The sequence below is a fragment of the Prunus avium genome, chromosome 2 (genome assembly GCF_965620075.1).
Source record: "Prunus avium chromosome 2, drPruAviu1.hap1.1, whole genome shotgun sequence".
NCBI lineage: Eukaryota > Viridiplantae > Streptophyta > Magnoliopsida > Rosales > Rosaceae > Prunus > Prunus avium.
The window spans coordinates 23,690,303-23,714,722 of NC_142285.1; the positions used below are offsets into that span (position 1 = coordinate 23,690,303).

Consider the following 24,420-nt stretch of genomic DNA (forward strand, 5'->3'; position numbering starts at 1 on the left):
TTGCAGAGAATTCAAATCTGCCAATTGAATTACTTACTTGGTGAAGGGTTAGATATACAAGTATACAAGGTGATTATTAGTTACAAACAATGCACAAGACATGGAGGGAAACATGGAGAGTTTCCATCCCTAAAACAAGGAAGAAGAAAACAAGGAAAAGTAACAAGGTGGTAGACAAGCCATTTAGGGATGTCTATGTTTTGTCTTTGTCTTTACTAACAGCTTTTCTCTCTTTTGCTTTCTCTTCTTTTAAATTAAACCTGAAACCTAACATACTAATGGATATGTGGTCAAACAAGTACGAAGGGCTCAGTGGAAGCTCTGTAAAAAGAAAAAGGAAAAGAGGAAAAAGGGTGAAAATAACGAACCGAAGTTAAGATTTTCGTACAAAGTAAAGCAATGTGGGACCGGATTTCCAGAAACTTAGCGAAAATACTTGAATGGCTTGCAAATTGCAATAGAGAGAATTTCATTTAAACCCCTTGACGTTTGGCATAATTATAGTCAGACCCCACAGGTTTGGCAACATTACAGTCACACCCCCTTATCTTTAAAATGTGTTAGGATTAGTAAGCGGTCCCAGGCCAAGACTGTCATTCCATCAACCCTCCTCCAGCATAAAATGTTCAAAACATTAGAATCGTCATTTCCCAACCAAATCTCTCTCTCGGCAACTGGGATTTAACCTTGTTTTTATGTGATGTTATTTGTGGTCGCACTGTAATTATGCTAAACCTGAGGGGGTCTACATGAAATTCTCACGCAACAAACAAAGATCAAAGAAAGGATTGAGTTTTTGGAACATCGATGTGGCGTTAATTTTTTTGTTTTTTTTTTGGTAACAAGGAAGGCTAAAGCCCAACACAAACACTAATGTGGTGTTAGTTTAAGACAGGTGTAGTCAATTAGATTTGTAAATTGAATCTTTTTGTGTTTTTTGGTATCTCGAGTCTTGTAAAATGTCTTGTGTGTTTGGGTTTGTTTTGGCTATGCAAAACGTTGACACACACATAGAATTACGCTAGGCTTTATGTTTGTGTATTTCCTTTGCACACAAGTTGTGGGGACAAATAAAGTTTAAAAGATTGTGCAATTATATATACGTGCTTTGAAGAAATCTTTCATCCTATCGGCTTGAACTTGGATTTTTTTTCACAAGCTTCCTAATCAGTTTGAGGATTCTATATTATCTGACAATGAGAGCAAGATGTTGGAAACTAATGTTGTTGATGCCCAAAAATAGATGACCATTTATGGACCCAACCTAGAAGTAGGATGTCTTCAGTCTTGTGGGCTCTTTGACAAACGTGGATCTGCAAGACAAAGAGCATCGATAAGACTTTGGTTACCAGTGTGGTACCAGCTGAAGGCTCTCCAATGCTTAAGTTTGCTTAAGGATGAAGTGAATAGTAATTTGGACAAAGTAAGGGCTAAGTAGCGGAATGTTACAGTTACCTTTCTTTTTGGGACTTGTGCCTTATTTATAGAGGTTCAAGGTGAGGGACTTTGGGTTATAGTTTCTATGTGAGACTATGGACATCGCTTAAGAAGCTACCACATGTCCATGTCCTGCCTTGTTTAGCAAGCACCTTCTTTAGCCAGATTGACAAGTTAGGTTGCCGAAGGCTAACCTGTTGTTGATGGTTGTTAAGGGCCTCAATGTATTAACTGGGCTATGTGTGGGCTCCCCTTTTAGGTCCCATGTTCCACGTGTCTTGAAATGACTAGCCGATCAGATGTGATATAAATAGGAGTCCCCCAAGTTTTTGATTGAGAAGGGACTTCTTGGTTAGGGACTTGCATTTGTCTTCGGCATTCTAACTGAGAGTGATTTCACAAAGACGATGAGCATGTCCTTGGCTTTTTCTTTCATGCTGATGGCAGTTCCTTAGTCCCCTAAATCTCTTATCAAGGAGGCACTTGGAAGGAGGGGCAGAAAAGGATCTGCTACCAAACGGTAGGTTGGTCATGGAGTGGGTTGCAATCTAATGGATGTGCTACCGAACAGTAGGAAGCATCCTTTGGGTAATGGAGTGGTGAGTGTTGTTCGGTGAGAAGGCACGTCTCTGTGTCAAGTTATCATGCAAGGTGTAGCATAACAATAGGCGGTGTGAAGCCTAGTATCGTTTGTAGGTTTATGGAAAATGTTGTACGGTAAGTTTTGGCACTGTAGTTACTGATATTTCCAAACTTGTATCTTGCCGTTCGGTAAAAAAGACGAGGTAGCCTTTAGTTTCTGAAGGGTTCGTGTTTGCCGAAAAGAATCTGTTGGGGTGTCGAATAGGCATAGACTTGTGATTTTTCGCCTTATTAAGTCTTGAGCGAAGGCTAAATAACTTGATGCTTAGACTTCTGTGCCCATGGGTGGCTATTTATTGAAGCATGAAGCCACGTGGCAGAAACGCAGCAGACGTGCTTGCTCATCATGATGGCGCCCTTGGTGAACTGACGTGAACCATACGAGCCTTCAATATTTAAGAGAGTGGCTCATGTTTGAGATAAAACTTTGCGTTTTGAGAAAAAATTTGAAAGCTTGTGAGCTGATTTCTAGCGAACTTATTTTTCGATGAAGGCAATTTCCATGCAGCGATTCAAAGCATGAAACATAGGTGTTAAAGACCTTAGAGCCCTTAGTTTGATCCAAGCATGACCCGTAGTTTTCCATAGTTTTTGTTTCTAGATGTCACAGAGTGATTTAGAATATGAACAAAGTTCCCCTCGATGAGGAATCATCAGATGATAAGCATGGTACTGAATGTGATGAGGCTAGTGATTCGAAGGTGCCTGTTGACAATGGCATGGTAGCCGAAGATGGTCCTACTGGGGGTGCCGATTTGGAAGTGCATGTTGATGATGTCATGGCAACCAAAGACAGTCCCAATGAGGATGCTGAAAGCGTCTACCCTTTGAGATTGGTGCCGATGCAAGCCAATGATGTAGAGATGGGGGAGTTCATTGACTTCCTCATGAATGACACGCATCCTCCCAAACAACAATCAAGCTATGAGTTAGAAGCTTCGACTTCTGGGCATGTGGAGGTTGTCGAATTTTCATCTACGACATGTGGGCCTAGTAATGACTTTGTGGTTGTAGAAGGGGGGATTGTACGAGTGCCGTTTGCTTAGCCCAAAGAACTGCAATTTAGTGGGGTTTGGCTAAGCTTCTGCAGAAGCACGATATCCCATATTCGATAGGGTTGAGATTACTAGAGCCTGCTAAATCATTAAGTTGTCTTGGGAAAGGGCATGTAGTCATCTTCACCGATATCTTCAAGTATGAGTTTAGATTGTCGTTGCACCCTTGTGTGCAACAGATTCTGGAACATATCGGTTGTGCACCCGGGCAATTGTATCATAACTTTGGATTACCTTGTTGGGGACCATTTGGGCTAGGTTAAGTCTTCTATTACTATTAGGTGTGTACTTATGTCCTATGAACTATAAACAGACACTTTAGCACTAGGTTTTTCAGAACGTGAGAAAAGTAAGGCATCAAATAGGGTTTGAGCCAAGGGTGAGAGAAAGTGAGCTAGGGTTTGTGAGAGAGCAAAAGGGGTTCTTTATTGTAACTAAAGGGATTCTTCATTACTAGTGAATTTCTCGGGGACAACCTGAGAGGACGTAGGCACAACGTCGAACATTTATAAATTCTTATGTTATTAAATTTGTGTGTCTGTTTACTTTTCAGTTGGTGTGTCTGCTTTATTTTTGTGTGGTTTGTGTGTGGTAGTTGCGTAGTCTATCAACGACAAGGTCTTGGAGTGTTTTTGCACAACATTTCGAATTACTATTTCTATTAAAATTATGGATATCTCTTGTCATAATTGATTTGCATATATATATTTCTATGTTCATATTCATCCTCATGTCCTATGTTCATATTCATCCTCATGTCCTCTTTCATATCTTCTTTCCTTTGTCTTCCCAAACCTCTCGCTCAACCAACAGACCCCTTTTAATAATTAAAAATGGTTGAATTACATTTTTGGTCACTGAGGTTTGGCTCAAAATCAAATTTAGTCATCATGATTTTAATTTTCCCGATTTTGTCACTGTACTTGCAATCATTGACAAATAAAGTCCAATGTCTTAAATAAGTCATTTTGAAGACACGTGCTAGTTTTATTAGGGGCTTTATTGTCAACACAATAATACTTTAAAAAAACAGAAAAAATAAATAAATACTTTCGTTTGTCACAAAAAAATAAATATTTTGAAGTTTTTAATTTTGAACAATGCACTCCTCTTTATGGCACACAAAAATTGGTACTTTCGTTTGTCATTCTTGCCCATTGGGCAAAAATGTTAAACTTCCTTTTACTGCTTCTTTGTCTGTTACTCGTGCTCCTCTTTATCTTATTCATTTTGATGTATGCTTCTACTCGTTTAATTTCTAGTTTTCGGTATTATGTGCTTTTTGTGGATGACTTTTTTCACACTATTTTTGGATTTTTCTCATGAAATTAAAATAAGAGGTTTATTCCCATTTTGTTAAATTCAAAACCCTTGTTAAGAATATGTTTTCTACTAAAATGAAGGCTTTACAAACTGATGGGGGAGGGGAATACACTAGTCAAGCTTTTACTCAAATTTTGGCTCATCATGGCATTGATCATCGTCTTTCATCTTCACATCATCCTAAACAAAATCGGTTAGCAGAATGTAAACACCGCCATATAGTGGACACATGCCTTAATTTATTGGCCCATGCCTCTATGCCTTCTTCCTACTGGGTTGAGGCCACCCATGCACACTTTCTGTTTATCTCATTCACTACCTGTTTGGGCCTGGTTGAAATTTGACCGGGTCAGGCCCAAGATCCGACAAGTAAATTAACATTGAGCCCAATCAGTGGGCCTAATCAATAAGGTCGGATAGAAGCCCAAAATCATAAAGGTGGCCGAATATCTACATGTGGCTGCGTACATTAATCTGGCCGAGCATAAAAGCGGTTGAATGACTAAAAGCGGCCGAATACATGAAATCAACCAATGTTTAAATAAGGAGAGAGATAATTCGTAGGAGGATTTTCTCATAGATTACAATTCAAATATAGAAGGAATTATGCCAGATTGATGGTCAACCGAAGTTATTGTGGGAGAGCTCAAGATGGAAGGAAAATCAAATCAAATATTATTACTCATATTAAATCACATGCATGAGACAAGGGATTGAAGATATTCTGGAGCAATTATGATTGATTTGAAGGCCAATTGACAACCGACCAAATTGAGACGCACCGAAGCCCCTATAAATACCAAGCTTATGGAAGAGAGAAAGGACCCCCGACACAACACACAACTTGTCATTTTACATTCTCTTCAATTTCTATCCTAGGAGTAGCATAATGTAGCCATAGCCTAGTTCTTATTTTTTCCGCTCTAGTTTCCGAAGATTTCAATTATGCCTTTATGTTCTTGTTCTTGTTTTTCAATTCTATTTCAATTACAATAATTTCAATTCATGTTATCTTCATTGTTCTTCGTAATTTAGTTTACTTTCCGCCCTTTACTTTACGCACTCGCATTTCAATTATTTAATTTATGCAATTTACTCTACGCACTCGCATTTCAATTATTTAATTTATGCAATTTACATTACGCAATCGTCTTTACATTCTTTATTTTACTCACTTTAAATTACGCACTCGTCTTTAAATTATTTATTTTTAAGCACTTTACTTTTCGCACTTGTCTTTTAATTATATTTAAATTCAAGCACCTTTTACTTTACGCACGTGTTCTTCGTTTCATTACATTTCACCTTCAATCTTCATCTCCACCCACTCCACATCCACTAGTAAAAAAAACCCCTTGCGCGACGAAACACAATTCGTCGCTCAAAGTGACTTTGCGCGACGAAAATTAAACTTCGTCGCTCAAAGTCTTACGCGACTAAATTTTGCGCAACGAAACACAAATCGTCGCACAAAGTCACTTTGTGCGACAAACCTTTGCGTGACGAAGTGTGGTTCGTCTCGTAAAGTCTTTACAAAAATAAACAAAATAAAAAATTATTTTTAAAAATCTTTGGATGACTTTGCGCGACGAAACAATAAAATTCGGTGCACAAAGTCTTGCGCGACGAAGTGTGGTTCGTCTCGTAAAGTCTTTACAAAAATAAAGAAAATAAAAAATTATTTGTAAAAATCTTTCATGACTTTGAGCGACGAAAAAATAAAATTCGGTGCACAAAATCTTGCGCGACGAAGTGTGTTTTGTCTCGCAAAGTCTTTACAAAAATAAATAAAATAATTTTTTTTTATAAAAATCTTTGTGCGATGAATTTCTAAACTTCGTCTCGCAAAGTCTTTACAAAAATAAAAATAAATAAAATAAAAAAATTATTTTGTTAGAAAAATATAATATTTTAAATTGACGATCAAATTGGTTCATTGTATTCATATAGGGTCAAGGAGTGTAGTTGTAAAAAATCATCAAAATCGAAATTGAAATAACCGTTAAATCGTGATTTTTCGTTTATAACTGTCGAAAAGTTTTGTCCTATTACTTGATCTCTGAATGTTTATTTTTTCCGATTTTTGGCGTATATGATCTCGAAGTATAAACAAACAAGTTTGATGGTTGGATCTTTGAAACTAGTTTCGTAGAATGCATATGCCATCAAAACAATATATTCACTAACAATTAAGAGTTTATTTATACTTTCATTAAATACAACATAAGATTTTGTGGTATCCACTAGTGTAAATATTTTAAATTGACGATCAAATGGAGTCATTGTATTCATATAGGGTCAAGGAGTGTAGCTGTAAAAAATCATCAAAATCAGAGTTGAAATAACTGTTAAATCGTGATTTTTCATTTATAACCGTCGAAAAGTTTTGTCATATTACTTAATCTCTGAATGTTTATTTTTTCCGATTTTTGGCGTATATGATCTCGAAGTGTAAACAAACAAGTTTGACGGTTGGATCATTGAAACTAGTTTCGTAGAATGCATATGCCATCAAAACAATATATTCACTAACAATTAAGAGTTTATTTATACTTTTATTAAATATAACATAAGATTTTGTGGTATCCACTAGTGTAAATATTTTAAATTGACGATCGAATGCAGTCATTGTATTCATATAGGGTCAAGGAGTGTAGCTGTAAAAAAATCATCAAAATCAGAGTTGAAATAACCGTTAAATCTTGATTTTTCGTTTATAACCGTCAAAATGTTTTGTCCCATTACTTGATCTCTGAAATTTTGTTTTTCCTGATTTTTGGCGTATATGATCTCGATGTGTAAACGAACAAGTTTGATGGTTAGATCGTTGAAACTAGTTTCGTAGAATGTGTATGCCATCAAAACAATATATTCACTAACAATTAAGAGTTTATTTATACTTTCATTAAATATAACATAAGATTTTGTGGTATCCACTAGTGTAAATATTTTCAATTGATGATCGAATGCAGTCATTGTATTCATATAGGGTCAAGGAGTGTAGCTGTAAAAAAATCATCAAAATCATAGTTGAAATAACCGTTAAATCTTGATTTTTCTTTTATAACCGTCGAAATGTTTTGTCCCATTACTTGATCTCTTAATGTTTATTTTTTCTGAATTTTGGCGTATATGATCTCGAATTATAAACAAACAAGTTTGACGGTTGGATCGTTGAGTAGCTTTAAAATTGTTTATTTTGTACGTATAACACTTAAGAAATTGAATAGTATATATATTTATTAGTAGCTTTAAAAAATTTTAAGACTTTGCGCGACCAATATAATAATTCGTCGTGCAAAGTATACTCTAAAAATTTCGGCGGGTACCAAAAATGGAAATTTAAAATAAAAAAAATTACGACTTTGCGGGACGAATATATAGTTCGTCGCGCAAAGTTTTGTGGGACAAATATATAGTCGTTCGTCGCGCAAAGTTTTGCGGGATTAATATAAAGTTCGTCGCGCAAAGTTTTGCGAGACCAATATATAGTTGTTCGTCGCGCAAAGTATACCCGAAAAATTTGGGCGGGTACCAAAAATGCGAATTTAATTTTTTTTTTTTTTTTTCCAACTTTGCGCGACCAATATATAGTAGTTCGTCGCGCAAAGTATACTCTAAAAATTTGGCGGGTACCAAAAATGGGAATTTAAAAAAAAAAAATTACGACTTTGCGGGACCAATATATAGTTCGTCGCGCAAAGTATACCCGAAAAATTTGGGCGGGTACCAAAAATGGGAAGCGGGAATATTGTGGTCGTGCAAAACTTTGAGCGACCAAAAATTCGTCGCGCAAAACCCTAAAAGTTTGGGCGCGCACCAAAAATTGGAATTTTTTTTTTAAAAAAAATTTCGAGACTTTGCGCGACCAATATATTGTTTCGTCGAGCAAAGTGATACGGTTTTTAAAACCAAAATAACACCTCCACCATTTTCTCAATGTCTTCTACTCTTACCTCTCCTCTCTCTTTCCTTCTCCCCAAATCCTACCCTTTCTCTCACACTCACTCCTCTCACTTAATCTCTCATCTCTCTCTTCACTATCTATCACTCTCACTCACTCTCTTATCTCTCTTTTCATCATCTCTCACTCTCACTCACTCTTTCATCTCTCTCTCACTATCTTCTCTATTCTCTCACACTCACTTCTCCCTCTCATTCTCACTCACTCAAAATCTTGCCAAAAGGTATATTCTCTCCAGAGTTTAATTTTTTTTTTCATTAATATGTGTTTTTGGAGTTAGTTTTGAGTTTATTCTAATTTTTTGTTAGTTTGTTGTTATTTGACAATATTTGTTTTTTTTTTTTTGTAGGGAATCGTCGAGACTTTGACGGCTAAAGTTGAGGATTTGGACGCTATCGAAACATATCCTCCGCCACTATCACCACAATAGGCTTGTAGATTTTATTATTGTACTTTTTTAATTTATGTGTACATTTTGAATATTATATATATTGGATAATTTGACCACTATTTTTCATATGTAATTTTATTTTGAATATTTCAATTTAAATTAAAGTAATTAAAAAAAATAAAATCATACAATTAAATTAAATTTTAAAAGTAAAAATTTGAAAAATTAATATAATGAAATTGATATAAGAGAAATAATAATAAAAAAATGTCAAAAACCTTGGGTGACAAAATATTTCGTCGAGCAAACTATTAAACTAGTTTATTTTAATTAAAAATTTTAAAAAAACAAAAATTTTAAAAAATTGAATATTTCGTCGCGCAAAGATTTGCGCGACATTAACTTTCGTCGCGCAAAATAATATTATTCGTCGCGCAAAGTAATTAATATTCGTCGCGCAAAACCTTTCTTTACGATCTTTGCGCGACAGAACTTGCGCGACCAAAATTTCGTCGCGCAAAGTTTGCGCGACGAAATTGTACTTTGCGCAACAAAATTATTTCTTGGCGCAAAGTGTTTTTTGTAGTAGTGATCATTTGGTTGCTCACATAAAGCCTTGACTCCGAGGTAGTGAAAGAACCTAGGCCGTGAGGAGGTTCCTTGCTCGGCTGAACAATCGTTTGCTTAAAGTCAGATCTCGGACGCATCACATCCATCTACTCACATTCCATTCAAGCCCAAATTCGAGGCTTGGTGGTGGCACGCCTCGCACTCAAAAAAGAAGAATGACCAAAAACTCCTTCAATCGGCCTACCCGGCCGAAAAGAGGGAAACACTACCACATTTTACAGTTTGCGCGACGAATGCAAATTCATTGCGCAAAAAAAAAAGCAGTCGCCCAAATAACAGCGCGACAGCAATAGCGTCGCGCAAAGATCGTAAAGAAAGACTTTGCGCGACAGACTTTATGTACATTCGTCGCACAGGAAACTTCGTTGCACCAAAGGTTCAGGGACGGTCCTTCTTTCGTCGCGCAAACCATTGAGCGACGAATAATTAAACGTCGCACCAACATAGTGCGACGATTTTTGTTCGTCGCACAAACATTTCAGGGACGGTACTTATGTCGTCGCGCAAATAATTTGCGCGACGAAATACTAGTTGTCGCAGATACAAAATGCGACGATGTGGATTCGTCGAGCAAATAATAAGCGACGAAATTGTACTCGTCGCATTTCCATAAGGGGACGAAATATTTCGTCGTACAAACGTAAAATATATTGTTTTATGATTTAGTTATACGGGTTTGTATTTTCCTTCAAATGATTTTGCACGACGACTATTATTGTCGTCGCGCAAAATTAGTAATTAAATTTTTTTTTTTCTTTGGGGATATAATTTTTTTTATTTTAAAATTTTATAATTAAATGAAATTACAATAAAAAAATGTAATGAAGAGAAAATTTTTGTTATAACATAATATAGAGTAAAATACAAGAGAAATGTTTTAAAATGTAATTAAGAAAGTATAAAACTAATCAAACATTGTTTGATAATATACTTGGTCTCCGATCTGGACATTGTGGACAGGGGCAGAGGTTTGGTGGCCATGCTCGGGTTGGATGGGCTCAGAGGTGGACGAGGGAGCAAAAGACGGTACGGGAACGCCGGATTGGGAGAGGGACTGTAAAAACGAATCCGTCTGGGACATCCGGGCTTCAAGCTGAGACATTTGGGCCACCTTGGCTTCAAGCTGGTCCATGTGGGCCACCTTGGCTTCAAGCTAGTCCATATGGGCCACTCGGGCTTGAAGCTGGTCCATCTGGGACATCCGGGCTTCAAACTGAGCCATCATTGCTGTCATAGCACTGTTTGACTGGGCCGATGAACGGGGTCTAGGTTCCCGCCGTCGGGCATTCCCCATCCCTTGACAGTATGTCCCTAGCCGCCTCCCGAGAGTCTAATCCAAGGCTTCCTTAAAGATCTGAAACCCCGCATCCTGTGGAGGAGCCACGGACTCGAGCGGCGTATCAGGAGGAAGCTGGGAGGCGGACTCCTGAAGAACCAACTGGCTCTTCTCAATCATGGTCGTCTATTTAACATAACATAAAATATTAATTAAAACATTCATATAATAACCATGAAACTTGAACGCATAAGATAATAATTAAAATTAAAGACTACTTACATGAAGGGACTCCGCCAACTCATTCCCAGGTCGAACATAAACGTCGCCAAAGACGTCAATCTCTGGGAATTTGGACCCCTCCTAAATTGAACAAGAGAAAAAAAAAAATATTAGTACGAAAAAAATAAATTAATATTAAAGACATATTAAAAATTAAATAAAAATGATATTATTATTACCTGCCGCTGCGCCTCCATCCTATAGGAGAAGGGCCTAGGACCTGAATGGTGGAGAAGAGTCTTCTTCGCCCTATTGCCCTTATTTGCTTTGGCCATCTTCTGTTAAACAAAAAATAAAACGTATTAGTTGAAATTGAAATGAAATATAAAAAATTACAAAACATTAGTAAGAAACGTGTAATAATTTTGAACTTAGTATAAAAAAAATACCACATAATCAGCTCCCTGAAAATGACCACAAAGCCACTCCCAACTATCCTCCCGCCCCTCAAGCTCCTTCGGGCAACCCTCCTGAAGAGCGACCTGCGGATCATCATATGCTTGAAAATGGTGGTCCAAGTCGCTCTTCCACTGCTTGTACCTATCCGCAAACAGTCTGTTGATGTACCCCAACAAATCGTCGTTGAGATTCTCTAAATTGTAGTTGATCTGCAATAAATTAATTACATGCATTAAGTATTAGAAATATATAAAATTGGAAGGGAAAACAATTAAAAGGTGGGATACATACCGACAGCTGTCCACGCATCTCGTTATGCACCTCGTCAGGCATGGCCTTCCAAGACTTCCATTTCATCAGACAATAGGTCCGAATGACTGAACCAACATCATGAGCCAATGAGCTATGTTGGTCCGCCGTAGGTGCAGCTCGATGACGCTCATCGTATCTGATGTTGATACGAGTGTTGGTCACCCGAGTGACCTTCGCCGTATTCAACTGGCGACAAGGTCCCTGGGTGTTCTTCTTGGCTGCAAAGAAATATAAAATTAACGTTAATTAACAAATCATAAAAAAGTAATGGTACGAAACATTTGTAGTTGAAGGAAATCTTTACCTGGTTGAGAACCCGATGCACCAGCAGTGGATGTCGAAGCGGTGTCGATCAAGTGGGGAGGGCGATGACGGCGCCTGGCGCTAACAGGTTGTGCCACTGAGGACTCTGATGACACCGGTGCATGGGAGACATTGGGAAAAGCTGGGAACTTGTGCAACTGTGCTGGAGCAGTGACAGCAGACGTCGCAATCGGGGGAGGCAAACTATGAGGACTCGTCACCGTCTTACGACGTCCAATAAGGTCTGACATCTGCACAACTGATAAGGTCTTAAAATTAAAACATCCTTTTCAAAATTATTTTTATTTTTTTGAAAAAAAACCTCAAAACCTAATCAACAACAAATTCAATATTTAAAAAAACGAAAGAAACATGTATTCTTATATAAAATAAAAAAAAACATAAGCACATTTTTAAAAAAACCTCAAAACCTAAACCCTAAAAAGACCAATTAATTTGCCAGCACCACAATGCAATTTCAACACCTCCAATCAAATATGAAATCAACAATCAAAATCCAATACCAAAAAAAACATTGAAACATATGCTTCCTAACCAACCATCAGACTAAGCAATTTTGTGCCCCAATCAAATCTGAAATTTAACAGCAATACACCTAAAAATTCACAAATCCAACACCACAATGCAAGTTCAAAACCTCCAATAAAATCTGAAATCAACAATCAAAATCCAATACAAAAACAAAATTGAAACATAGGCTTCCTAACCAAGCATCAGACTAAGCAATTTAAACATTCACAAAATAGACAATCTGGAAATTGAAACAACAAAACAAATATACAAATTCGAAATACAAATTCCAAACGGCATCCACAAATTTCAGAAAAACAAAATCAGAATTGAAATTATTAATCGGGGCTAGAGTTGGGAATTTTACCGAGTGGGTTTCGAGGGAGACCGGAGGGCACGCAAGTCCAGCGGTGGCGAGCGAGACAGAGAGAGGGGGGCCGTCGTCTACAGGGATGACCGGAGCCGGAGGAGCGCGGGACTGAGGGGACGGAGGAGCGAGGAACTGAGAGGGATGAGAGGGGACGTAGGAGAGAGGGACTGAGATGGATGAGTGGGGACAGAGAAGAGAGGGACAGAGAGGGATGAGAGGGGATGAAGGAGAGAGAGCCGCACGGAGGAGCGAGGGACTGAGAGGGATGAGAGGGGACGGAAGTGAGAGGGACTGAGAGGGATGAGTGGGTTCGGAGGAGAGAGGGATAGAGAGGGACGAGAGGGGATGAAGGAGAGAGAGCGGGTGCGAGTTAGGGTTCGAAGGTCTAATCCAGAGAGAGAGAGGGGGGCTGAGAGGTTTAGGTTTCGAGAGGTTGAAGACAACTGAAAACTGCACGTTTTTTCCCCAAAATGTTTGTGGTCTTGCGCGACGAACACAACATTGGTCGCGCAAAGTTAAAATATCGCAAATACATTTTAATAAGCGGGATATGAACAGCCAAAAATTTGGGGACTTGCGCTACGAAAAATATAAATCGTCGCGCAACATAAACCATAAACCCTAAACCCTAAACCCTAAACCCTAAGCTTGAAACCGTGAATTACATTGCGCGATGGAAATAATTGGTTACGTAGCGCTTACGGTTATTGCGCGACGAAACAGTGATTTATTCGTCGCGCATGCTCTGTTTAATTTTATAAAAACTTAACAACAGAAAACCATGGAAATGTTAGTGACTATATTGTTTTAATGGGGCTACGCATTCTACAATACTAGTTTCGCCAATCCAACCGTCAAACTTGTTTGTTTATACTTAGAGATCGTACACGCCAAAAATTGAAAAAAATCTACATTTATAGATGGTGTAACGGGACCAAAATTTTCGACGGTTATAAACAAAAAATCACGATTTAACAGTTTTTTTAACTCCGATTTTGATAATTTTTTACGGGTGCACTCCTTTACTGTATATGAATATAATGATTGAATTGGATCGTGATTTAAAAATATTTACACTAGTGCATACAACAAACTCGTATGTTCTATTTAACAAACACATACAAAAATTCTTCATTTTTTTGAATATATTGTTTTGATGTGGTGTTGCATTCTACAAAAGTAGTGTCAACGATCCAACCGGCAGACTTGTTCGTTTATACTTAGAGATCGTACACGCCAAAAATTGGGAAAAATATACAATCATACATGTTGTAATGAGACCAAAATTTTCGACGGTTATAAACGAAAAATCACAATTTAACGGTTAATTTAACTCCAAATTTGATGATTCTTTGAGCTTTGCACACCTTGACCCCATATGAATACAATAACTGAATTTGATGTTCATTTAAAAATATTTATCAAGTAATTTCGACAATTTTTTTTTTTTTGAAGTCTTTGCGCGACGAATAATGAAGAATACGTCACGCAAAGTGAAACAGAAAATAATAAGGAATTTATATTGATTAATTTTTAAACGACGTTGTGCGACGAGGCCGTCTTATTCCTCGCGCAAATACTATTATCGCGACGACATAATGTGTCTTCGTCGCGTATAGAGGGTTTATATTATTTCGCAAAAATTGCAAATTTTTCGCGACGAGGATAGCTTATTCGTCGCGTAAGATACCGAAGATTTTTTGCGCGACCAGGGTATCTCATTCGTCGCGCAATCTTAACTTTTCCCACATAATCTCCTAATTTTCTAAAATAATGGAAATAATTGTAACAAAATGCATTTTCAAATGTAATTGACTGAAATCTACATTCTAGCAAGCGATGTGACGTGTTTCACAGGTTTAAGCTGTGTTTTAAAGTTGCAAATGAAGTAAACTACAGGTTTAAGCTTTTGATCTTCAAGTCTTGAACCATGACGTCTCTTCGTAGGAAAGTTGATAACCCTGCATAAAGGTACGTATGAATGATGAGCTTATCTAAATTTATTGAAAAGCTTATGATTTACATGGCAAAATTCAAATTAAGGCATGGGAATAAATGGAAATTAAGGCATGGGAATAAATGGAGCTTATGATGAGCTTATCTAAATTTATCGAAAGTTTCTTGCAAGACGAATGTTATACTCGTCGCGCAAAATATACGCGACGCCATGCCATTATTCGTCGCGCAAGGGTCATTTCTGTGACTTCAATTTTTTGCATATTTGTTACTCTGCGCAACGAAGACGTCCGTCCCGCAAATATTCCTCTTGTGATGCCATGATTTTATTCGTCGCACAAAGGTGGTTTCTTCTATTAAAATTTTGCATATTTGTTTTCATGGGCGACGAATATTTCCGTCCCGCAACTATCTTGGGCGATGCAACAACATTTTTCGTCGCGCAAAGGTGATTCCTCTATTACGTCAAAATTTTCGGCATATTTGTTATACTGAGCGACGAATGTATCCGACCCACAAAGTGACATTGTGCCACGCCAGGATACGTTTCGTCGCGCAAAGGTGACGACCGGTCGTTTAACAGAGACGACCGGTCGTTTTTGCACAGAGTCTTCGGCGACCGGTCGGGTATTGGCGACGACCGGTCGTTTTTTTACAGATTGTTCGGCCCTTTTTTGCAGTTCCGACCTCTGTTTAGTTTTTAATCTATAACTTCCCAACCGGATGTCCAAATTTCTTGTTCTTTATACGGTTGGATTCAGCACAGAAAAACAAAGAACACTAAGTGGACCAAAAGTCAAAAACAGTTACCAAAATGAAGAGAATTATATATAAAAAAAACACACAACGTTGCAAACACACACACACAACACACTTGGATATAACAAGTACAAATGCTTCAATGTAATTTAACTCTAACAAGAATACATGTTTTTGCACTACTACACACGTTTTTGCACTACCATTATTAAATTAGAAGGTTCCCCACATATATCTAAGGTATGGATATAACAAGTACAAATATTCAAACAATATGTTCGTCGCCAAAATCTTTACACTAACATTATGAAATTACAAATAATTTCATTTAATATGTTTTACATGACAAGTCGCAAATAAATTACATTATTCATCAGCTGAACTGTAATAATCTTCGTTATCGTCGCTATGATCACTTTCTGTCTCCCAATCATCCTCCTCCTCCTCCTCCTCCATAAGTACATCATCATCGTTGTTCGGCCCCACGGTTGGATCGTATCGCGGAAGATAACCGAGGTCAATTGTAATTGACTGAATCGGTATTTCTCTTGAAGACACTCCTTCAAGCTGAAAAAGTTCCTGTACGACAGTTGTATCTCGAAGTGTTTGTGCATCATGTTCCATGGAAGATTCGAAACGTTGGTCAGCGACGTCGACATTGTTCTCAGATGGGTCTAGTTTTGGTATAGCATACACATTCCTGTGATCCATCTGCTGAACAACTTTCCACCCGCTCCCTGCTTTAGGGTCATCTAGATAGACAATCTGTTTTGCCATGGTTGCCAAAATGTAAGGGTCGTCATCATACCAAGTTCTGCTCATGTTCACAGATAGTAACCCATGATCAATTTTAATACTTCCCTGCCTATTTGGGTTCGTATCAAACCATCGACACTTAAACATGATGACTTGGTATCGGTCTTTGTAAAGCAATTGCACGACAGTTGTGAGTTTGCCATAGAAATCAATGTCCGTACTTTCGCCTGCACCTGGAACATGGACATTGCTGTTTTGCGTACACAACTTGTCATCTCATGCAGTCCCTAAAAACTTGACGCAGTTAACATGGCAACCCGAGAATAATTCAGCCCGAATTGGGCCGAATGCCAAGTTATATAACTCTTCACTGTAAGTGGGGGAATTATCTGATTTCAACTTATTCACCTAATATTATAAAAAAACATTCACATATTAGTTTGAGAAAATTAAATACTACAATATATATGTCAATTACACAACACTTATAACTTACATATTCCAATAACCATTTTGGAAACAATTCACAGTGTTTCTTGGAATACAAATGTGATGGATGTTCTCGCTTCATCATCTCTTCATTTTCATCTAAGTATGCCATTATCTCATCACAATTGTTCAATACGAACCAATGAGCTACCTCCATGTCATTTATGGAAAACGACTCTCCTCGTACAGGATCTCCAAAGGGTCGTGCGCTTTGGGCAAAAACAGAAAGTTGCTCATTTCTCACACCTCCGTTATTATTGCGCTGAGGTCGATTGAAAGCTGTGTCCACATCTTTTAAATACATCCCACAGAAAGTAAGCGCCTCATATTGAACCCAAGCCTCTACAATTGATCATTCGGGCTTCGCTCTGTTGCATACGCTTCTTTTCAGCTCTCCAAAAAGCCTGCCAAATTAAAACGAAAAGATGCAAATTAGCAAGTACCAAGCATGGGATAAAGATGCATACAGAAATGATGATGATTATATACCTTTCTATTGGATACATCCAGCGATAGTTTACTGGACCAGCAAGCAATGCCTCTTCTGGCAAGTGAACCATCACGTGAATCATACTCGTGAAGAAAGCCGGAGGGAATATCATCTCAAACTTACATAAGACTTGGACAATGTCATGGCGCAACTGATCAATGTCTGTCTTTCGCAACGTTTTTGCCGTCAGTTGGGAAAAAAATCTTGACAACATTATGATTGGCTTAACCACATCTTCCGGCAATAGGTGTCGAATCCCCACTAGAAGTAGGCGTTGCATAAACACATGGCAGTCATGGCTCTTGAGTCCAGTAAATTTACCCCCGTCAACATTCACGCAACGCGCGATATTAGAAGCATACCCGTCAGGAAACTTTACAGACGATACAAACTGCAGAAACTCTTTTTTGTCATTCGGTTTCATGGAAAAAAATGCAAGATCCCTTATAGCTTTATCACTACCCCTTTTCAACCATAAACCACTTCGTATGCCCATTCTTTCCAAATCAAGACGAGCTTTTATCGTGTCCTTTGTCTTCTCCTTGATATCTAGAATCGTTCCCATCAATGTGTCAAACACATTTTTCTCAACATGCATAACGTCGAGATTGTGCCTCAATTTTAGTTTCGACCAATATGGGAGCTCAAAAAACATAGACTTGTGCGTCCAGTTCATATGTGTAGCAGGTCAAACAGGCGCACCACTGATCCATCCTAGACTCATCAATATCTCGACGCACAGTAGACCGTGCTGGCACGCCCGCGCACAACCGCACCGCACCCAAAAGCAGGAAACCGCGTGTCAACGCATATCCCCTCGGCCCGGAACTATAGGCCGTGAGATTTGCGCGGCAGACACTTTTGGCACACCCGGTGGGATACTTGTCAAACTTATGGTGCAAACTAGAGCACAGGCAAAGCTCAAAAACAAAGCAGTCGAAATGACTTCTGAGACTCCTGAGTCCACCTCACCAATCACAATCACCGAGACCGAACGTACGGTCGGGATCTCGGCCAGCGTTCCAATAACGACGGATCGTACGGCCATGCAGAAACAGGCAGTAGTGGAGGAGCTGATGTCCAAGCAAGCCTACAGGATAGAAACATCCTTCATGGCCGCAATGGACAGGTTCTCCTCGGAACTGCGAAAGCTTTTTCAGGAGAGGATGCCGGTAGCCTCGCCCGCGACACCTCCCAGAGCCGGACCGGGTAGCCAAGAGCACGAGAGAATCGAGCCTTATGGCGAAAGCAGCAGCCTCGGCATATCGGCCCACACCCAAGCGTCAGGCTACGGCCAACATTCTTTGCCGCCGACAAACAGCTGGGGGCAGTCCCAGCCCACATGGGCGAATTCGGGGCCAACCTACTCGACAGAAACGGCGCACGGACCACTCCATGCTTTGGCCGTATCACTAGGGCATGGTAGCCTCGCGCATCCTGCGATCCATCCACTCGGCCCAGTTCACACTGCGGCCGTCCACACCCATCCTGGCCTAAGCAACGCGACAGCCGTATCATCACAGCAGTATGGTCAGAGCAATCCGATCGTTTCCCCACCAGTGCAGGCGTCGTTATTTTCATTGGGCTCTCACCTTCACTACGGTTCGGCCAATCCACCGGCAACGCATACGCACCTTGGCCAGACCCACGGCGCTCATCTGGCGTCAACCAGCGCGGTCATCCCGGCCGAGCCCCTAATTCAAGTGGCCCAGCAGACAAGGCCACAGAACGAGGGGCCACAAGTCACGCGGCCGTATGCAGCCCAGCAGGAGGCACCACCTCAAGGCACCACCTCAAGGGATCCGTATGCAGCCCAGCCGGAATTCATGCTATTCTCCGGGGATGGGCAGACCTCCTCCATTGAACACATAGGCCGTTTCACGGCCCAGTGTGGGGAAACCGATTCGGATGCCCAGAAGCTACGCCTATTTGTTCATTCTTTGACCGGCGCCGCGTTCTCATGGTTCATAAACCTTTCGCCGAACTCAATAAGGGATTGGTCTGATATGGAAAGGGCGTTCCACGAACATTTCTATCAGACCAACCGAGAAATAACGGTCGCCGAGCTGGCAAGGATGAGCCAGGTGTCGGACGAATCACCTCGCAATTACCTACAGCGATTCAAAACATGTAGGAATTGGTGTCGCACGAACCTACCAGAGAGGGAGTTCGTCAAGATGGCCGAGGAAGGCTTGGAATTCGAATACCGGAAGAAATTCCAGGGAATCGAGTTCCGGGACATGCATGACTTGACCAACAAGGTGGACAGGTATGCGTCCTTGTTGAAGGAAGAGATGCAGAAGAAGACGGCCTCAAAGGGGACCTACTATAGGAATCCCATCGTCAGCTACGCCGAAGCAGACGGCTCCGCGGAGGCCGAGGGCGAGGAGGTAGAGATGAGTTCGGCCGAAGTCAGCATAGACAAACCCTTCGTTTGCAGAGGGCTTGTTAAAACTGACAATAGCCGCACAAAAATCTTCAACCTGCTATTGGTCGAGAAACGCTAAGTTCACAACGCGGGAAACGAAGGCCTACACTTTTGACTTAACAAGGGCTGAGGCTATCTTCAACCTGCTATTGGTCGAGAAAAAGGTCAAATTGTCCTTCGCCCATAAAATTCCGAAACCCGAAGAACTCAAAGGGAAAACGTTTTGCAAATACCACAGTTCTTGGTCTCACAACACCAACAACTGCGTTGTCTTGCGAGACGTTATCCAGAAATTAATAGACGAAAAGAAGCTCCAGTTTCTGGAGAAGGCGGCCATGCAGGTCGACTCCAAGCCGTTCCCTCCACCTGTCGTCAACATGGTTGACGCCCAACTCCCAGCCGGGTATAGGGAAGTCCGTCGATCGGCGAAAGGGAAGGAGCCACTGGCCGAACTAGAGCCGGCCCTTTGCGAGCGATGCAAGTATGAGATCGGTCAGCCCAGGCCACAGGAAAACAAGAGGGAGGCCGCCGAGCCATCTTAAACGACCATAAAGAGATTCGGTGGTCAGTATGACCGACGGCAGACCAGCAGAGCTGTTTTCAGCCGACTGGGGCCACAAACCCCCAGAACCTCGGTCAGCCTCGAAGAAGAGGCCGCCCCTAGGTCGATAAAAACTTTCAAACTACCGGTCATAAAGGATGACCGTTGGTACCATGCATGGCCTGGGGGCAGGGCCGAACCGTTGACGAAGACCCAACTGAGGAGAATGCAGAGACAGGTTCAGCAGGCCAGGATGCAAACAACCGAGGCCAAAGGCTTCAAGCGCCAAAAGAAAGTGGCGACAGCGGACGGGCCGTCATCCAAATCGGTTGTTTCCCCGGCAGTAAAAACAGCCAGCACCAAGCCTCTGAGGACGTGGCGCCCTAGGCAAGACGAGAATCCCAGTGGATCATCGGCCAATTCAGCTCAGCCAAAGGCTGCGGTCATGGAGAAAACAGACGAAGGTGTCGTCGACATCTACCGCGGGAGGGACCCCTCTTTCTCGGCCAACGGTTTGTCCTTTCTCAGGGAATTCCATAAGGACCATTCGGCCACGGATCTGTATGGCATGACCCCTGAGAACCGTGAAATCATGGAATTGGCCCTCAAGAACACAAAGGTGGAAGCACTCCTCATCACCAGCAGTTCTAACTCGGCCATTAAGGCCGTATACCAGGCAAACAGGGAAGCCAGAGCAAGAGGCCTGCCAAGTTACCAGCCCGACCTCGGCGAATCAGAGGCTAAGATCCCCTTTAGCAGGGGTGATTTAGAATATCTCCGCCAGTACTTTACTGTGACTCCGGCGAACACTGTCTTCGGCCTGACGACCGAGGAAAAGGGCCGGGTAAGCCGCCTAGACGATTACCTAACGGCCAGGGACGCATTGGCAAAGGCTAGACGGGCCCTCAAGGAGGAGGTCGAAGCCTCAGACCCCCCCTGAGATCAAAGCATCCACGACCGGTAGCCCGGGGACCACGAGACCTATGATCGAGGGTTTCAGTGATCCTTTTTTCGGGCACGAGGCCGAAGATGACCCCGCTTTAGGAATCTCCGATGAGGAATATGAGGGGATCCTCGGGATGATCGAGGAAACGGTCCTCGCCAAGGACGTCTTTGAGGCCGAAGAAGAAGCCGGTAGGGGAAACTCGCGGGAACAGGAGGAAGTCGGCATCGACATGGTCATGGTGCTACCATCCGAGTTTTCAGCCCCAGGGGGACAGACCAACGGCCTAGAGGATGACGTGGCCGGGGAGCAGTTAGATCTAAGGCCAAAGACAAAGGAAGAATTGTTGGCCGTAACGTTTAACGAGGTGATACCAAGAGACGAGCCGAACAAATACCGGCACTTGAAGCCGTTGTACATCTCGGCTCACATAGAGGGGGTGCCCATATCCAAGGTTTTCGTTGACTGTGGGGCGACGGTCAACATCCTTCCTTATTCCTTGATGAGGAAGCTAGACAAGTCAAAGGAGGACCTCATCCCCAGCGACGTGGTCATGAGCAGCTTTGTCGGCGACAAGTCTAAGACTATTGGCGTATTGCCCTTAAAGATTACCGTGGCCGACCAGACAACGGTTGCGGCCTTCTACGTGGTCGAATCCAGTGTCGACTACAACATACTGCTCGGCCGCGATTGGAACCATCAGTCTGGGTGTATACCGTCCTCTCTCTTCCAGCTATTATTCTTTTGGGACGGCCAGAAGGTGTCTATACACCCGGCCGATGAAAAGCCTTTCGAGGCCAACGCCGTACAAGCTCGGATCTACGACGACGACGTTGGATGGGTTGTTCTCACCGGCCACGATGCAAACGGCCGACCAACTAGAACAACGGCCCAGAAAGTGCTGGAGTTAGGCACCGAGAATATCCGACAGGATTCGGCGCGCGAAGTATTGATCGACCTCACCAGCCTTTAGGCCAACGCCGTACAAGCTCGGATCTAATGACTAACTCACTGCCCTTAAAGATCTTGTTGTTGATGGACTTTAGACAAAGAACTCAATGATGGATGAGTCTTACACACACACACAGAAATTAACCAAGCACAAATGACACAAGTGTTTATAGAGGTTCAGCAAATTGCCTACATCCTCTTTGGTGATCACCTTGAGAAATTTCACTAATGAAGATAGGTTACAACTTTGGTTTACAAAGGAAACCCCCTTAGAACACTACCCTCACAATCTGTTTCTCTCACACCCTTGCTCAACACCTTGATACACTTAACAAAACTGAAAAATCTAACTCTCTAACATCAACTTCTACTTCAGCCACTTCCTAATTATCCAACTTGTTTTCTCCTCTTGTGTTATCTTACTTCACCCCATTTCCTACACAAGCCAATGGACATAAGATAAGACACAATCTTTGTCCTCCACGTTCCTTCCTTTAGTCACCACTTAGACTAAATGTCAGATCAAGTAGGTAAATGATATCCCACTCAGCCACCTCCCACTTACACCAGAAAATGGAGAGTGATCTCTTTGAAATAAGATAACCAACTAGCCATGAGTGCTCTCCCAACTTATCCAGCAGGTAGTCAACATTCATTTAACTCAGAAGTGACCCACTAAGCCTCTGAAATCATGTGGAAAGCGATAGCCATCGAAAACACAGTTGAAAACACGTAAGGAAACGTCACAGCACGATTGGAGCGACCGGTCGCCAGAGGTTTTCTCTCCAGACGTTGAATCTGCTTCTAAACGACCGGTCGTAAAAGCCATGCGACCGGTCGCTGTGCTTCCTGCGACCGGTCGCAAAGTACTGGCGACCGGTCGCTCCTTGGTTTAGCTCCAGACCTCGAATCTGCCCAGAAACGACCGGTCGCAACTTCCCAGCGACCGGTCGCTTTTAGGCAGTTTCAAATTCTCCCTTTGAGCGCCAAAACCTTTGTATCCTTTAGGTGAGCCATTTTTCCAACATAGATGACAGACAAGGCCACTAAAGAGGAGGGGGCAGCGGCCGTGAAGGATTTGGTAGAAAGACTGCTGGAACATTGGGCGGAGGAATCCTTACGGCCAAATTCACCAATCAACCTGATCGAATTCCTCCACGAATCGGACGATACGGACGCTTTGACTCTGGACGACCTAGAAACGGCGCTTGCCGAGATGGAGGATGACTACCCTGAAGTCCAGGACCCTTTGTTAGAAATAAATGTAGGGTCGGAGGCCAAACCACGGCCTCTTTTTGTAAGCGATCTTTTGGATCCTAAGTTAGCGGCCGAGGTTATCGGCCTGCTCCATGAACATAAGGATTGTTTTGCTTGGGATTATCACGAGATGCCTGGGTTGCCGAGAAGTTTGGTCGAGCACAAATTGAGAATCAAGGATGGGTTCAAGCCTTTCCAGCAGCCGCCAAGGCGTTTCTCGACCGAGGTACAGCTTAGGGTCAAGGAGGAAATTGAACGGCTCCTTAAGGCCGGCTTCATCCGAAGAGCCCGGTACGTTGAGTGGCTAGCCAACATTGTACCAGTTTTGAAAAGGACTGGGGCTTTGAGGGTTTGCACCGATTACCGAAATCTGAACCTCGCAACCCCCAAGGATGAATACCCCATGCCAGTGTCAGATCTCCTGGTGGACGGGGCCGCCAAGCACGAACTCTTGTCTTTCATGGACGGCCATGCGGGTTACAACCAGATTTTCGTAGCCGAGGAGGATGTCCACAAAACGGCGTTTAGGTGTCCAGGAGCAATTGGGACCTATGAGTGGGTAGTCATACCTTTCGGCCTAAAGAATGCCGGCACAACATATCAGCAAGCTATGAACCTAATTTTCCAAGACCTCATAGGCCGGACCGTTGAAGTCTACATCGACGACGTGGTTGTAAAGTCCCCATCCAAAGCCGACCACGTAGAACATCTCCGGCAAGCTTTTGATCGAATGCGGGCGCATGGCCTAAAGATGAACCCAAAGAAATGTGCTTTCGGCGTCACTGCCGGGAATTTCCTTGGTTTCTTGGTTCACCAACGAGGAATCGAGGTAGATAAAAATAAAGCTACGGCCATTATGGCGGCTCCTCCGCCAAGAACCAAAAAGGAGCTCCAGTCCTTCCTCGGTAAGGTGAACTTTTTACGGCGTTTCATAT

General features: G+C 41.8%; 1 protein-coding gene across 1 annotated transcript; it reads right to left on the bottom strand.

Moving 5' to 3' along the window:
* Nucleotides 1-10,325: 10,325 nt before the first annotated feature.
* LOC148296667 (uncharacterized) lies at nucleotides 10,326-12,265 on the bottom strand. The gene is made up of 6 exons (XM_088248600.1): nucleotides 12,016-12,265; nucleotides 11,691-11,929; nucleotides 11,390-11,608; nucleotides 11,180-11,239; nucleotides 11,001-11,081; nucleotides 10,326-10,904 (listed from the first exon to the last, which is right to left on the bottom strand). Exons 1-6 carry the CDS (start codon nucleotides 12,263-12,265, stop codon nucleotides 10,773-10,775), a joined length of 981 nt encoding a protein of 326 aa, XP_088104726.1. The 3' UTR covers nucleotides 10,326-10,772.
* Nucleotides 12,266-24,420: the final 12,155 nt, after the last annotated feature.